This window comes from Cokeromyces recurvatus (genome assembly GCF_025118155.1).
Source record: "Cokeromyces recurvatus strain NRRL 2243 chromosome Unknown BX663scaffold_28, whole genome shotgun sequence".
In the NCBI taxonomy this organism is placed as follows: Eukaryota; Fungi; Mucoromycota; class Mucoromycetes; order Mucorales; family Mucoraceae; genus Cokeromyces; species Cokeromyces recurvatus.
Genome location: NW_026251414.1, coordinates 128,437 through 145,434, shown reverse-complemented (window position 1 = coordinate 145,434; position 16,998 = coordinate 128,437). Strand labels below are relative to the sequence as shown.

The following is a 16,998-nucleotide window of genomic DNA, read 5'->3' as shown; positions in this document are numbered from 1 at the left end:
TATGAAGGAAGGGGTTATATTTGTCAAATGAAAATTAGAAATGAAAATAAAAATAAAAAAAACATCATGAATCAAAAATAATTTTTTTTAATATATCCTTTTTTTTTTTTTTACAATTCATCCTTAACATGCTTCTTAGCATCTTCTTCTTCTGTTGCTTCTTCCTTCTTTTCTTCTTCTTCAGACTTTTTAACAGCTTCAGCAGCTTCTTCAGGGATTTCGTCAAATTTGATAGGAGGTTCATAAGATTCAAGGTCAATCTTTTCTTCAGCTTCTTCAGCAGGTACAGGAGAACCTTCTTCTTCAGCCTTCTTCTTGGCTTCTTCTTGAAGTTTTTCATTATAAGCAGCAAGGGCACCTTCCTCCAAAGAGGTAGTAGCCTTGGTATCATCACGAATCTTCTTGGCCTCATCTGCATCATCTGTAATCAAGATATTATCAAAGATAGAGCCAGACTTGACTTGCCAGACATCAATACCAACGTTAGCAAAATCATAAATATAAATTTCATTATCGACCTTGTATTCAGGGTTATCAATTTCAGGATGTACCCATTCACCCTTATAGTTAGGGTTAGGAATCATTCTAGGAGACCAGGGACCCTTATAATCAGGATTAGCAATTGAGGGAGCCTCCCATTCACCATCCATATCATCATCCCAATCTTCAGGCTTCTTTGCATTAGGATCAGGAATAAATTCAGGAATATCATCATAATTATCAGGCTTAACATCGCTTTCGTCAACAATCATTTCTTCATCTACCCAATCTTCAGGTTTGCTAGCATTAGGATCCTTGATCTTCTTGGGAGGTAAGAAGTCCCAATCTTCCAAGAGACTACCTTCAGCCTTTTCCTTACCATCTACCAAAATAGAATAGGTTTGATCAGGCTTAAGAGTTAAAGTGTAAGTATGTGTCAAGGTATCCTTGGGTGCAGCAACTATCTTTTTAAGGTCATAATTAGTACCCTTGTAATTCAAAATAGCATGAACCATTGCTTTAGGACCACAAATATCAGGACCAAACATGATATTGTAGTTGGTATCACCGTTGAATGTTTTAGAATCGAAATCATTACCAAAGAACTAAAGAAAGGGAATATGAGTTGTTTTTTCTCTTTAGATTACAAGCATAGTTTTTGTTTCTTTCTCTCTACTCTCTCTCTCTCTTTCTTTCTTTCTTTCTTTTTCTCAATAATTACCTTCAAATAACTACCACCACAGTCAATATCTTGTTCATTCTTAACGTCAAATTGAATAATAAGGTCTTTATCTTTATTGGTAAAAGGTTTAGGGATTTTGGTAGAAACAGCATAGAAACGATAATCTTCAGTGGTTCTAAGACCAGCCTTAGTAGCTTCATCTGAAAACCATTTACCAGGAGAAACCTCAAGCTTGCCAAGGTCTTCACGATAAGTAGAAGGTGTCCAACGGTCTTTCCATCCTTCACCATCAGAAAAGGTTTCAAAAAGGAAAACTTCAGCAGAAGCAATACTAGCAAGACCTAAAATAGCAGCGATGGTAGGAATCTTCATTTCTTTTTAACAAAAAAAAAAAAAATAGAGAAGCAATGAGGAAAGGAAAAAAATAAAATAAAAATAAGGAACAATAATAATATATATTTCCTTGCCTTTTTTTTTTTTTCTATAATTTTCTACGTTTTACGTGGCAAATTAATCTTTTACTGTACTATTTTTATCCAATTACATTTTTAAAATACTACTTGGACTTGATGGCAACTTTTAATTGGGCAATAAAAGAAAATTCAATTATGCTTCATTTGCCTGTCACGCCATTATTGAAAGGTTTATTGCAGTGAATATATTAAATAATAGATTTTTTCAAATTTGATCTCCTCCCTAAATTTTATTATATTTTATTTTTACAAGACGCAAAATCCGTTCAATTTTTTTTTTTTTTTTTTTTTTTTTTTCACAGTAGAATAAAGGAAGTAGAGAAAAGTCGCAATAAATTGGATGCAATGAAATAAAAAAAAAAAAAGAAAAGGGGAAAGCAAAAGTCAATACTAGAACTAATTTGTGGTTCTTATAACATGGCAGGTCATACGACATCAAAAAGTCGAGACTAGGCGTTATTAACCATAATTTCACTTTTATCGAGATGTATGCGCAGACAAATAAATTCTTCTATCCTTATGCATAAATGGGATTTCTTTTCTTTTGAGTCATAAACATAAAGCAACTATTTACTCAAAAGTAAGATAATGTAAACAATGCTTTATATAACCTTTTACTTTTATTTAAATACATTCTTAATAAAAGCTGTCAAATGTAGTCAGTTTATAATAATTGAAGTTTCTGATAATTGAAAGGGAAGGACTTTCTGACCCTTTGAATTCAAGATACACAATAAGTTCACTTTTTTATTTTATTTTATTTTATTTTATTTTATTTTATTTTATTTTTTATTTTTTTTATTTTGAAGGTCAAGAAGTGAAGGCTATTATTTGGTCATTTTCTTGCCAGTATTAGACCTATTGTTGCATCTTATCTGTCCTTCTTTTTTTTTTTTTTTCCAGGGGAGCTGCTATTTAACTAAAACTAGGCTGACTATCCAAGCTTAATTTAATAGAAACTTCAATCTTTTCTGTAGAGAACATAATAAAAGTGAATACTAGGCGTATTTATAGTATTTTTTTTTCTTTTTTCTTGATAAACTTTACCTTTATCAATAGTAGATCTTTAACCACTCAATTAAATATTAATAAACATATATCATACTTTAATTATCCTCCCCCTTTCTACTAGAAGGTTATATTATACTAAAGTGTTAAGTTATTGTATAATTTCATAAACATACACTATATGGACAAGGAACAGTATAGCATTTATTCAATGACGCGTTCTCTCTTTCTCAAAACACGTAATTATGTAAAACATTACTTTTTGTTGTAGTGAAAAAAGAAAAAGAAAGGAAAAGTATATAAACTATATTTGTATATAAATAGACTTTCTATCCCCGCATATTGCATGATTTTTATTTATCACAAAAAGAAAGAATAGAGGAGAAAATAGAGTGTTTATCTTATTATATATGCTCAAGTCATGTATATACATATACATATATTTATATAAGAAGTATACTTCTAATTAGTTATGTTATATTAAACCTTCTTAATAAATAGGCCTGCATTATAACTATATCAGATTGATACCATTTTCATGCAAATTCAGAACGAGTCTAAATGTGGGATGCTGGGGTTATTATATCAAAAAAAAAAAAAATTCTTCCTATCATTAATATTACATAATCATTATCATTATTTGTACATTAAGCGTTCAACATATCTTTATATATATATGCATATACATATATAATAACTTGGTATTACACTTTATTACCTCTAAAAAGAAGTGAAGATACCTCCTCTTCCTTTGGCTATATATGTATGTATATGTGTATAATTAAGCTTTTTTTTTTCTTTCTTTTTCCCTTTTGTTTCGGGTTTCTGAGTAATAAAAAAGAAAAAGAAAATAAAAAGGACTTTATATACCTTCCTCTCACTTTTCTTTTTGTCTTTATTTTTAAACATACAAGCATCTATTCTTTTTGCTCTTACATTTATCTACAGAACTTTTTTTTTATATCTTTTGTTATTACAATTATTTCATTTTAAATAATAGTGGTTAATTATGAGCCTTCAAGAAAATCAAGTGTTAAATGACGTTTTGAACAAAAACACAAATTCAGGTATACATGTTATGTGTAACATACAATCAATAAATGCTAACATAATTTACACATTTAAAAAAAAAAAAGACCAAAATTCAAGAACGGATAGTTTCAAACCACAACAACAATCAACAGAATATTCTAATAACGATATACATCCTTCTTCTAAAAAGGATGCTATGCATTTAAATTTAAAAGGTATACACATACATTATATTAGATTAGATTATATACAGAAATCTTATCCTTTTTTTTTTCAATGGGCTCTACAATAGAGAATATATCATCTAAATTTAGCGCTCTTTTACGTCATTGTGAGGAAGCCATGAAACAGGTAGAAAAGGACCAAGAAAATTGCAAAAATAATCCTGATTCTACTTCTTTACGCTCACTTTCAACTAGTAGAGACAGATTATTTCACACTTTTAAACAATTTGAAGAACACATGAAAAGAATGTTTCAAACAGTCGACCAACAGTTACCTCCTGATTATCGACTTCATCAAGATTCACCTCTACCCTCTCCTAATCATAATGGTATGCGCACTTTATTATCTATTCTATTTCACTTTTATTTGATTTTTTATTTACTCTTTCTTTTTTTTTTTTAAAAAAAAAATAGAGCAGAGTACCTTGAAGGAACCTCATCTTGATCATGAGCAGACACTTGAAAGCCAACAACTAAACCACAACATGTCATCTCCTACTGGAACTGAAGGCAGCTTTAATAATTTATTCAAAAAAAAGAATAAAGAAAGAATGCCTGGAGCTTTTGATTTTTACAGTAGTGGTGAAGAAGAAGATAATAATATCCCTGAACAACAAGGACAGGATATCAAGGACTTTAGTCCAAGAGATTCATTTCATACACAACCTTCACTCAGTTTGAAAGACAACGAACCTATTGGACTCAACAATGAGGGGTCTACTTTTAGTTCTCCTGTACCTCAGTCTCATTTGAAACCAGGTTTGACTAACGAAGAAGATTTTACTTTGCCATCAACTTCAAATAATTCAAATCTCTTGACATCATTAAGAAATGTAGGTCAGAATGACGAAATATGTAAGAAGGATAATGATGATATAACCAAAAATGAGAAGGATGATCATTTAAACAAGAATTCTGATCATTTTGTTGGCTACTACGGCGGTCTTCAACCACTTGATGAAAATGATGCACGCCTTGCTACGTCTGTGCATGCAACAGAGGGCGCTTGGGTCAAGCCTACCACCACCTTGAATGCTTCGAATAATAATACTAATCATGAATATCAAGATCATCATAATCAAGCTCAAAGAAATTCATCGCATTCAAGTCACAGTCTCAATCCTACTCTTAATCCTGGTTTCTTGGAAGAGACGCCTAACCAAAATGCATCTACCTTATGCTTACCACCTGAAGCAGATTTGGCTCCTACGAGCAAAAGCCAGTCTGCAGTGAGTGACAATCCATCTAATCGAGAACATTCAAATTCAAGCGCCAAAGATATTATGCATAATTATATTCAACGTAACAGTACAAGTGAAACCCCTTCTTCAATTGGCGCTAATGCTGGTGCAACTGTTGCTTCTTTTATCCCTAATAGCGCTCAATATATGAATCATTCGCATGATAATCCTCATTCTCCTTCTTCCCTTGATGCTACCTCATCTGATTTGATCGACAATGATAAAGTCGTTCCTGCTAAGAATGAAAAGAGAAATTCCTTGATCTCATTTCCTGGAGCCTCTGTCATGGCAGCCGGTTTGAGTGTTGCTGCAGAAAAGCTAGGCCTCCGTCAAACAACCTCAAACGATGCCGCCCATAACAAGCATGATGTTGATAATTCTGAAAATTCACCTATTGTTAGCGAAATTCGTCATACAAATCAAGATCCAGCCATTGCTAATCCAGTTTCTGAATTACCTCATCAGGCTGAGCCTAAAATATTGAATGAATTCAATCATCCTAATGCGCCTGCATCAGAAAAACAAGATGATGCGGCAGCCATTATCAAAGAAATACGTAATGCTGATAGCGCAGACCCTAAAGCTAATTATTACAAGGAAATATTCCAGGGCGGTCTTGGTGGTGACAGCACAGAGCCGATTATTAAGAATGCTCAAGATGCTGAACTTGATCCTGCTGATCAACCTTCATTTGCTGATCAAGAGCGACTTAGACAAGAAGCAATTAGGAATCGTAACTTGCGCAACCAATCAGCATTAAGAAGAGAATCCTTTGAAGGCGGTCTTGGTGGTGACAGTACAGAACCAATCATCAAGAATGCCCAGGATGCTGAACTTGATCCTGCTGATCAACCTTCATTTGCTGATCAAGAGCGACTTAGACAAGAAGCAATTAGGAATCGTAACTTGCGCAACCAATCAGCATTAAGAAGAGAATCCTTTGAAGGCGGTCTTGGTGGTGACAGTACAGAACCAATCATCAAGAATGCCCAGGATGCTGAACTTGATCCTGCTGATCAACCTTCATTTGCTGATCAAGAGCGACTTAGACAAGAAGCAATTAGGAATCGTAACTTGCGCAACCAATCAGCATTAAGAAGAGAATCCTTTGAAGGCGGTCTTGGTGGTGACAGTACAGAACCAATCATCAAGAATGCCCAGGATGCTGAACTTGATCCTGCTGATCAACCTTCATTTGCTGATCAAGAGCGACTTAGACAAGAAGCAATTAGGAATCGTAACTTGCGCAACCAATCAGCATTAAGAAGAGAATCCTTTGAAGGCGGTCTTGGTGGTGACAGTACAGAACCAATCATCAAGAATGCCCAGGATGCTGAACTTGATCCTGCTGATCAACCTTCATTTGCTGATCAGGAACGACTTAGACAAGAAGCAATTAAGAATCGAGATTTGCGCAACCAATCAGCATTAAGAAGAGAATCATTCCAAGGTGGTCTTGGTGGTGACAGCACAGAACCAATCATCAAGAATGCCCAGGATACTGAACTCGATCCTGCTGATCAACCTTCATTTGCTGATCAAGAGCGACTTAGACAAGAAGCAATTAGGAATCGTGACTTGCGTAATCAATCAGCATTAAGAAGAGAATCATTCCAAGGTGGTCTTGGTGGTGATAGTACAGAACCAATCATCAAGAATGCCCAGGATACTGAACTCGATCCTGCTGATCAACCTTCATTTGCTGATCAAGAGCGACTTAGACAAGAAGCAATTAGGAATCGTGACTTGCGTAATCAATCAGCATTAAGAAGAGAATCATTCCAAGGTGGTCTTGGTGGTGATAGTACAGAGCCGATTATCAAAAATGCCCAAGATGCTGAACTCGATCCTGCTGATCAACCTTCATTTGCTGATCAAGAATCCAGACGCAGAAATAATGCGGTTCCTGACGAAATTGCTGAAAATTGGAGCGACCAGCTGAAGAAGAATATTGCAGAAGCCCCTCGTTTTAAAGACGATAATGATAAAGTTAGTAATCCTTATGAACAAACTCCTAAGGCTTCCAATACTACTCCCGGCTTTGTCTCAACTCTTGCGGGTCTTGGAGCTATGATGGGTGTTTCTAATGCGCCTATGAATATTAGTCCAGAAACCAATAATGATGAAGATGACAGTAAGCTGAAGGATATGAAAGATGACACTTCAGACACCATTGATAATTCAACCTTTACTGAAACAATTTTTAAAGGCATTGACGGTGCTAAATCAGCTGTTACTGGTGCTGTTCACTCTGTTGTATCGCCTATTATGAATGCTATGGAATATCACTCTAATGAAAATGATTCTACCCCTAGTGAATTGATGCCTAGTCGTAGTACAACTAATGGTGCGTTTACGTCTCCTGTCAATACAGCTGATACACCATCATTAGCAATTGGAAATAACAAACTTAATAATGACAAAGACATGACTCCTACTGAACAACCTACTATTCTTGATAAATTAACTGATCAAGGCTTATCATTGTTAAGGCCTTCTGAAAAGCAAGTTACTGCTGGTCAATTGAAAGAAGTTGCTGATCATGTTGCTAAAACTAAAAATGAACCAGTTGGTGGATTCAACAATGACGAAGTAATCTCTACACCTGCGCTTGCCGATATTGCTAAAAGAATTGATGAAGATCAATTTAATATGCATGATAATGATGTCGATTCAAGCAAAGATAACAGCTCCTCTAAAAATGATGTTGTTGTCATGGTAAATCATTTAACTTCTCTTCCAGAAGCTATTGGTAATAATGTCATGATTGAAACGGCAAATAATAACGATCTTCCTGTTACTATTCCCGAAGTTAATCCAGCAGATATTTCAAAGGATCAAAACTCAACTGAAGGACTAAATATCCCAATCATGGTTAAAAGACGCTCAACACAAGGAACACCTATGTCTGAAAACTCAAGTATTTTATCTGACAAGTCTGGAGCAATTTCTCCTCCACCTTCTGCAAACAATAATTCTACAACATTCAGTATGCCTGAACCCATCGATAAAATTGACGATAAATTGAATGATTACAAACATGAACACTCTAATCATACCATGAACAACATGGAAAAGGAGGTCCCCAGAACCAATCACACTAATGTATTTAACAGTGCTGTCCCTACTCACAGCAACAATAACGGTTCGAATGATACAAATGAAGGTGATTCTACTAGAAATGTCCTCTCTTCTTCAAGATCGATGCCTATTCCACAACTGTTTAATCCCAATCAAACAGGCTCTCAATTAACTTCTAACGCGGATAATTTAAAATCAAGCAAATCAGACACTGATACTCACATTAATTATTCTAACTCTGCTGGTTCATTGCCTATTGCCACTAGTAAGCTCCCTTTAGGCCTTGATAGTTTAAAAACTAGCCCCTCTGGTAAGCTAAACTTAACTCATTGTAGTCCTAATTTTAATACAGATAGTATACCCTATGTAAACTATTCAGATTCTGTACCTGAAATCCCATTGACTGAATCTTCACCCCAAACTAGCCAAAATAATCAAGACGATATCAATATTGTCAAAGCTCCAAAGTTTGATCCAAGTCTTCCTAAGTTCCAAAATTCTGAAGATTTTAGTAGAGATTCTAGCTTTAACTCTTTAGATGCTCATCCTGTAACTACAGTCGTAAAGAATCTTGGTAGTGATTTGCATGATGTTGATGATTATAATAAGATGAGTTCTATGAACAATACTTTGAATCAATCTGATATTGATATCCCTAATACTCCTCATTATAATTATTCCAAGCCATTTGATGATACGTCTAACTTGCCTGAAAAACTTAATACTCCTAAGAATCAAAACGAATTAGTTCAAAATGTAGAAAACATTGACAATGAAGAACCTGTTTCTCCATCAAAAAAGAAGTCCCATGATTCTACTTTAGCTATTGATAATTCAGGAAATTCTATTCCTCTGGATTTCAACCATCATCTTTATTCTGATAATGTATGTGCTTCTCAACAAAATAATGATATTTTTGAGCCTTCACAACAATTTACACCTAGCGCCCTTGACACACCTAACCTTTTCTCTAAAAAAGTTGTTGATCCTATGACCGATTCTGATACTAACAGATTAAATAATCATAATGGTCAAGTTGTCGAAGCAGCCGATAATATATTTACTCCTATGGACAAATCTTCTGCATTACACAACTCAGAAAGCGCTCAGAAGTCAGCTGGTGAAAATCGCCCCAAACAGGACAATAATATGCCTTCTAATATTTCGCCTGAAAATATATCTTCATCATCATTTATTACCTTGACTTCTCCTCTTTCAGCTTCTGCCGCTCCGTCCCCCACAGATATGGGTGATAAAAATACAAGACTAGAAGGTAATACACATTCTGTAATTGCTTCTAATATAGATGAACAAAGGTCTACAGCTCAACCTTTCTCCGGCGAAACTACCGATATGAAGCATTTAGCAAATGAAGATAGCTTTTCCCCTCGTTATAATGCTTCAATGAAACAGAAGCTCGATTCTGATGACAATTCACTTCAAAATTCCAATATTATAGCCCCTGCTGTAACAAACTTGTCAAAGGAGAGAAATAACACACATGTGGATACGGCTGTTATGAAGCAATTAGATACAGATATGAGTAACAGAAGTCCTAATTATTCTGAAGAAAAAAGAAAACTATCTTCATCTCTTGACTTTTGTCACCCATCAAGAGATGTTAACAAAACTACTAGCAATGTTATACCATCTTATCAACAAGGTTCTGCAGTAAATAATAATAATAATAGTAAAGGCAGCTATAGTAATTATGATATACCTTCTGCTGAATTTAACGAAACTCCAAATATGATGCTCGATAATTCTGAAATGGGTGCAAGAGCTAGACTTGATAAGCTTGACAGTTTAGAATCGGATATTGAAAAGCAATTGGATTCAATGTCGCCAACAAGCAACAATGCACAACATCAAGAAGCTCCTCCCCAAATTCCCGAACACGAAAAATCACCTAATCATCATAGTTCTCCTGTCGGTTTACATTCTACTTCTTTCTATGATGTTGCTGCAGCAGATGCCTTAAAACGTATTTATGATCGTATGACGATACCTTTGAAGACAGGTGATAAAAGCGATCGTGTCTTGAAGGTTCGTGAGGGATTTGAAAATTTTACTGGGTTTGGCGTCAAATGTGTTTCTGATGTTATTTCCCCTAATGAAAATAACAAAACTTCTAATATCTAAAAAGAAAAAAAAAACATTTTATCGTATTTGAAAAATAAATTTTATAAAAATTCAGTGTTTGCATACTTTGTTTTGTTTTTTTTCGTTTTATATTTCTATTTGACATATGCCAGCTTGGGATGCAGAAGAAGAAGATAATATATCTCAGTCTCTACAGCCATTATTACAGGAAAACCAACAAAATATTGTAGAAGTAGCTTAAATAACCTTACTATATAGATAATAAATTATATATAATGTCTATTTTATTAATACTTGTCCATTAGTCAAATAATGAGCAGAATCGTCATAAAGAAACTATTCAGTTTTTTGTAAAGCAATTAACATTACTTTTTTATCCTTTAATTATAACGTTTACATTAACCTGTTGGATTGAAACAACATTAGCTATTGATGATTTGCAATTCAGGTGAAGATAATCATGGTTGTATAGAATCATTCATCTGCTTAACGTTATAACCTTTTTAGTAACCCTTTAATGGTATATGATGAAATACCAACAGACAATATAGGCATCCGTTTAGGTGGTAGTATTTTAAATGCTATAGCTATTGTCGTTGGCATTGCAGCTATGACATTTCTTTTTGTTCTCTGTTTTAAATATAGACTTTATCAAGTAAATACTATTCTCAAAAAGAAAAACAAACTCTCCCGAAATTATAAGCATAACCATTTTTTTCCCTTTTAGTTTTTGTTCTTTTGGCTTGGATTTTCAGTTTTGTCCATTCTTGGTGTAACTACTACAACATTATGGATGTAAGTTGATAAGGTTACAAGTTCTACATTAATTCAAATTAATGAAAATTCCAGTGAAATGATGGATGTATATGATTTACCATTAGATTACATGACTATGGTATTCTGTGCTTGGAATATTTCGGTTGTTGGTGTAATAGCCATATTTTGGAAAAGTCCTTTATGGGTACAGCAAGCATATTTAATCATCGTTAGTACAGCCACTGTAAGTCGTAAATGATGATATTGTATGGTAATATATATGTATATATACATATACATATATATATGCTTAATACAACGCTTATTTATTAGTCAATTAGTATGTTAAGAATGCCACCATGGACAACATGGACAGTTTTAATAGCTGTGTCACTTTATGGTTAGTTTCAGTGGAAGAAATATAGATATAGATTAATGGATACTAACTTTTGCATAGATTTATTTGCTGTATTATGCCCAGCAGGACCATTAAACTTATTGATTTCAATTGCAGAGGAACGTCAAGAAGAAATACCAGCACTTATATATTCAGCAGGAATGGCAAGTTTTGACAATTCTGAGACTAGCGCTATTGATGGCTATAGAACACAAGAAACATCAACAAATACTAATATTTGGACATGGATTTTTAATAAAAGTAGTAAAAAAGGATATCATGTAGTTCAGAATAGCGAAGAAGGGGCATTTGTAAATGAGCTTACTGATATCTCATCAATCACTAGAGTCCAAGAAGAATCTATAAGAAACGATAATATTGAAGTTGAATGTGAACAAGAAGATGAGGAAGATGAACTCAAAGCTATTAAACTTGGTTTGGGTGATTTTATATTTTATAGTGTTCTAGTTGGGAAGGCATCAAGAACAAATGCTATTACCTTATGTTTATGCATCATAGCAATTCTTACAGTAAAGTAGTTGTATATACATTATATAATAATCTTATTAACTTTCTTATTATGCAGGGACTTTCATTGACAATTTTAATTTTAACATTGAAAAAAAAAGCATTGCCCGCTTTACCTATCTCTATTTTATTTGGAAGCATTACATATGCTATTGCTTATTATATGACCAGTCCAATGATTAACTCTCTTTCTTTACAGTCTATATCTCTTTAAAAATAAATTCCACTTCTAATCCCTTTTCTATGTAACTTTTTGTATATAGTATTGACGTTTATTTTAATAATCATATTCAGTTTCTACACAAAGTATTCACCCACCATATTTTATAGATACACAGTATTAATTTTTCTTATTATCTTTAGTAGCATAAATCTTAGCCGTGAAAGGTCTATAATGAATATTATATAATCATTAATACATATTTCTATACATATCGGACAAAACTTACTCTTCAAATGTTAAAGCAATTTTATATACAACATATACGACAGCAGTCAATAGAACCCCAGCAGGACTCTTATACCTTTTTAGTTTTGGTCAAAAAATATATATATATATGATACAATGAGACTAATTATGTTACTTACCATAAAGCAGTAGCTAAGAATGTACAGGTAGAACCAATATACATTGGATTATCACAAACATTAAATGGAAAGCCTGTAACACGTTCTTTCATCAAAATACCAAAATAGTCACCTATAACGATAATATTAATTACAGCACTAATTATAAGAATTTCAATTTTATACCAAGATAAGTTCCAGTAACACCAAGGGCCCACATAGAAGATAAAACAAGGGTATTTCCAGTAAGGAATAAAAGTACAGCGGTTATTTGAATAATGTATTGTTCAAAAAAAGGATGAGTAGGTTGATTACCTAATGCAGTATGATACCTATAGAAATCAAAAAAAAAAAAAAATAATAATTATTATAATTCATTATTCAACCCCTTCTTACTTACAAATAATCTCTCGTAAGACCTAAAGTAAAAATAACGATAGCTAATCCATATGTTCCCCTATATGCGTTTCCACCGGCTAACTTTGTTAATATTTTATTTTTATATTCTACAGAATAGTATAAAAAATAAATATGTATATGTATATGACCTTTTTAACTACTGCATGCTCTTACCAGCTCTTGCAACAGTATTCCAAAAAATTGGATTAAATAAGATATGTCCAAGTGCGTAATATAACGAGGGCTGAGAAAAATCAACAAGATTTGACATAATTGTAGTATAAAAGAAAAGAAAAAGAAAAGAAAAACAAAGTTTTTATTACCGTGTCCCATACTCTCCTGCAATAGTAAAATTTAATCTCACTTTTAACCTTGTATGTAAAAAGTAAGAGGGCTTGATTTGTTGCAAATTCGCCACGTATTTTCTGAAGTAACACAGGACCTTCTTCTTATGACAATTCTAGTGAAATTTCAAGATACAAAATAACTTTCAAATTGTCAAGAAGATATAAATGAATAATAAAACTTTCAAGTTATATATTATATTATAATTTATTGATTTTAAAGAACTTTTAAAGAAAGCAAGAAAAGCATATAATAAATAATCTATAAAAGATTTTTTTTTTTTTTTTTTTTTTTTTTTTTACAATTCTTCGTCTGTAGTATAAACTTCTTCACCACGTTTACGACGCTCCATACGCTCTTTCTTCTTCTTACGAAGTTCCTTAGAAGTCAATTTCTTCTTCTTTTGAGTAGCCTTGATGGTATTACCTTGAGCATCCACCATATCTTCTGCTTCTTCTTCTTTAATAGCAGTTGTACCATTACCAGAAACCCAGTTATGACCTGAAGGGGTCAAACGACCATTTTCGACCTTCCAAACTTCATTACAGAGTGCCTCGGAGAATTCACGATTGTGGGTTACTATCACAACACCACCTCCATATTCACGAATGGCTGTTGCAAGAGCACCTAATGACTCACGATCCAAGTAGTTGGTAGGTTCATCAAGGACTAACATGTGAGGTCTATTCCACATGGCTGCACCAATCACAAGCTTGACCTTTTGTCCACCAGAGAGACCACGAATGTGTGAGTGAGAGGCAAACTCAGGCTCTAGACCAACTTCAGCCAAGTGTTTTTCAATTTCTTTGGCGGTTAATGGACGCAATAAACCCATCTTGGCTGCCTCAGCAGAATCTACTTCAGCAATCTTCTTTCCAAAGCCCATATCTTCCAGTTTTTGACGAGAGATCCAGGTGTTATCAACAGAGGAACGGCCAACCCAAGATACTTCATATTCGTAGGATTGCTTGAGTTTACGACGACCTACGATATCCTCAAGTACTCGCTTTTCTCCGTCAATGATAAAGACTTGCTCAGCGGCCTTCTTATTACTTTCAGCATTCATACGGTCGTTCTTGTCAAGTTCTTCACGGTCTTCACCAGTAGCGTAACGCCATTGGATGTATTCGTTGGGAGTACTGTCCAAATGCTTTTCAATATGATGGAAGGCATGTTGAGCAACATAGGCAATACGTAAGTTAGGATGACGCCAAACGGTACCCACTTCAGATTCAAGTTCTCCAGTTAATAATTTGATTAATGTAGACTTACCAGCACCATTAGGGCCAATAACAGCAACACGAGAGGCAAGAGAGCATTGCATTGAGATGTCAATAAGTTGTTTCTTAGAGGAACCAGGATATTGGAAATCCACGTTCTTCATCTTTAAGATTGCACGCTCCTTAGTCTTGATACCTTCAAGGTAGCCGGGTTCAGGGAAATGGAAAACAGTCTGTGCAGCTTCAAGTGAATAATAGGCAGCAGCTCTAGGAACCTTCTTGACGAATTCAGAGAGATTACCGCGATAACGCTTCAACTTATAATTACCTTCATAATGGATAATATCTGTACAGACATGATCAAGGAAGCCTGAATCATGAGAGACAATAATAGAAGTAACGGTCTTGAGTCCCAAGAGATAATTCTCCAACCAAGCCACGTTGACTACATCCAAGTGATTCGTAGGTTCATCTAACAGGAGGATATCAGCATTCATCAACATAGCACGAGCCAAGGCAAGTTTCATCTTCCAACCACCAGAGAGTGAACCAATAGCTTGATGATGAACCATTTCATCAGTGAAACCATAATTTTTCAAGATACGTGCAATTTCAGCTCTATCTTGACATTCAACACCTTCAGAGTTCAAGATGAAATCTACCAGACCGGTATCAGCCTCTGAACCATCAATATCATGTTCAACATAGACCGTCTTGAGAACGGAGCGAGGTGGGAAACCTTCAACTTGCTCATTAGCGATTGCACGCATCAAGGTAGACTTACCACAACCGTTAGCACCACAAAGACCATAACGACGACCACGCATCAAACGTAAATGAGTACGATTTAACAAGATTTTAGCACCATATGCAAGAGAGAACTCACAGTTACAAAGTTCTTCTCCTTCTTCAAGTTCTTCTTCTTCACCTGATTGAGGAGCGATAGCTTCTTCACAAGAGCTTAAGGCCGCTAAAGCAAGCTTTTCAGCAGATGAATCCAATTCTTCACTACCATCTTCATGTTCACGACCTGTAACTAACAACCAGGTTGCAGCATGAGGAGACATAGAGGAGGCCCAAGCACTACGGTCAAAGTTACGAGCCAAGACCAAGGCAAGAGCCAGTTTAGCCATATATTTACGAACGGGGGCAAAGAAGCCTTCAAGTTTAGTAGGCATAAGTTTATCCAAGGTACTGTAAACCTTTTCACGCTTTTGATCATTCGTCATGATAGTTGAAATATCAACGCCACCACCAATACGTTTCAAGGTATCAACAGCTTTCTTAACAACACCACGACATTCAGGATCAGCCACAGTCTCATGGACATGTTCAAGAGCAGGCAACAAGACAGGTAAGAAAGGAGCGGCGACCTCAGGATCATCTACTAACTTACACATGTTATCAATGATCAATGCAGATTTACGTTTAATAGGTGTCTGACGTTCACGCAATCCACGATTTAAAAGAGGAACCATCAAAGCTAATGTACCAGAGTCCACCTCTTGAACAAAGGTAGTTGCACCCAATTGATGGATCGTTTCAGGGACCTTTTCAGGATTGTTAATACATTGAATGACAGCAGGGATAAAGCGTTCAATATCTTTATTATCCAATAAAGCAGTAATGGTGGTCATACATTTTGTTGCTGCGGCCTTGACGTCAGGCTTCGTATCCCACATGCAATCCGAAACAACCGGAATAATGACGGGTAAACAATTCAAAATCTGCATAGGGTTAACGGCAGCTAAGATCTCGATTACCTCCAAAGATAACATCTTGGTTTGCCATTTTTTCGAGTTTTCAAGACCTTCTAAACAATAAGTGACGATATGACGGGTGGCGATAGGATTGAATGCTTTCACAAGATTGCGTGTTACCTGTCCTGCTAATTCAGCCAACGACTTATCCTTTGAAGCTTGAAGTTCCAAAAGAGGAGACATGAGGGTAATTAAATGAGGCTCAATTTGTCCTCTCAAAAGAGCATTTGAGGTAATCAAAGCTTGTGTCAACTCAAGAGCACCAAGAGCTTGAGGACTACGCACCTTTTTAGCAAATAATTCGGTTGAAATAGCAGGGAATAAATGGCAAGCTTTAAGAGCACGAATACCATAATGATTAGCAAAACCAGCAGCCTCTTCAGCTAAGCTTTTACGTTCTGATTCATCTGTAGAGGCCAATAGCTTATTAAGAAGTTGTTTAGATTCTTCAGATTCCTTTTCACCGATACGAACTCGTTTAACCTTTTGTAAAGCAGCTAATGAACGACGCTTACTACGATCAGCTGATCTAGCTGCACTAGCAGCTGTGCTCGTATCAGGCATATAAGACATGGTTAACAAAAAATGAGTCTAATAATAAAAAAAGAATGAAAAAAAAGAAAAAGATTTGTTCTAAAAAAAAAAAAAAAAAAAAAAAAAAAAAAAAAAAAAAAAAAAAAAAACCTCCATTTATTAAAGTTA

At 34.7% G+C, this 16,998-nt stretch overlaps 5 protein-coding genes across 5 annotated transcripts; 2 read left to right on the top strand and 3 right to left on the bottom strand.

Annotated features, from left to right (window-relative positions):
* Window positions 1–110: 110 nt before the first annotated feature.
* Window positions 111–1,534, bottom strand: BX663DRAFT_488955 (Calreticulin family-domain-containing protein; the record flags this gene model as incomplete). The annotated part of the gene is made up of 2 exons (XM_051524851.1): window positions 111–1,085; window positions 1,202–1,534. 2 exons carry the CDS (start codon window positions 1,532–1,534, stop codon window positions 111–113), a joined length of 1,308 nt encoding a protein of 435 aa, XP_051379706.1.
* A 2,008-nt stretch (window positions 1,535–3,542) lies between these two features.
* Window positions 3,543–10,365, top strand: BX663DRAFT_563671 (uncharacterized protein; the record flags this gene model as incomplete). The annotated part of the gene is made up of 4 exons (XM_051532022.1): window positions 3,543–3,710; window positions 3,780–3,890; window positions 3,968–4,228; window positions 4,314–10,365. Exons 1-4 carry the CDS (start codon window positions 3,653–3,655, stop codon window positions 10,361–10,363), a joined length of 6,480 nt encoding a protein of 2,159 aa, XP_051379705.1. The 5' UTR covers window positions 3,543–3,652.
* Window positions 10,366–10,469: 104 nt separating this feature from the next.
* On the top strand, window positions 10,470–12,219 carry BX663DRAFT_554676 (Presenilin-domain-containing protein; the record flags this gene model as incomplete). Its single annotated transcript, XM_051531556.1, has 8 exons — window positions 10,470–10,556; window positions 10,630–10,772; window positions 10,832–10,979; window positions 11,052–11,119; window positions 11,174–11,324; window positions 11,414–11,480; window positions 11,538–12,007; window positions 12,064–12,219. 8 exons carry the CDS (start codon window positions 10,470–10,472, stop codon window positions 12,217–12,219), a joined length of 1,290 nt encoding a protein of 429 aa, XP_051379704.1.
* A 126-nt stretch (window positions 12,220–12,345) lies between these two features.
* On the bottom strand, window positions 12,346–13,242 carry BX663DRAFT_554675 (phospholipid methyltransferase-domain-containing protein; the record flags this gene model as incomplete). Its single annotated transcript, XM_051531555.1, has 6 exons — window positions 12,346–12,394; window positions 12,455–12,529; window positions 12,594–12,705; window positions 12,759–12,904; window positions 12,973–13,078; window positions 13,146–13,242. 6 exons carry the CDS (start codon window positions 13,240–13,242, stop codon window positions 12,346–12,348), a joined length of 585 nt encoding a protein of 194 aa, XP_051379703.1.
* A 371-nt stretch (window positions 13,243–13,613) lies between these two features.
* BX663DRAFT_520156 (P-loop containing nucleoside triphosphate hydrolase protein) lies at window positions 13,614–16,942 on the bottom strand (the record flags this gene model as incomplete). The annotated part of the gene is made up of 1 exon (XM_051529083.1): window positions 13,614–16,942. Exon 1 carries the CDS (start codon window positions 16,867–16,869, stop codon window positions 13,615–13,617), a length of 3,255 nt encoding a protein of 1,084 aa, XP_051379702.1. The 5' UTR covers window positions 16,870–16,942.
* Window positions 16,943–16,998: the final 56 nt, after the last annotated feature.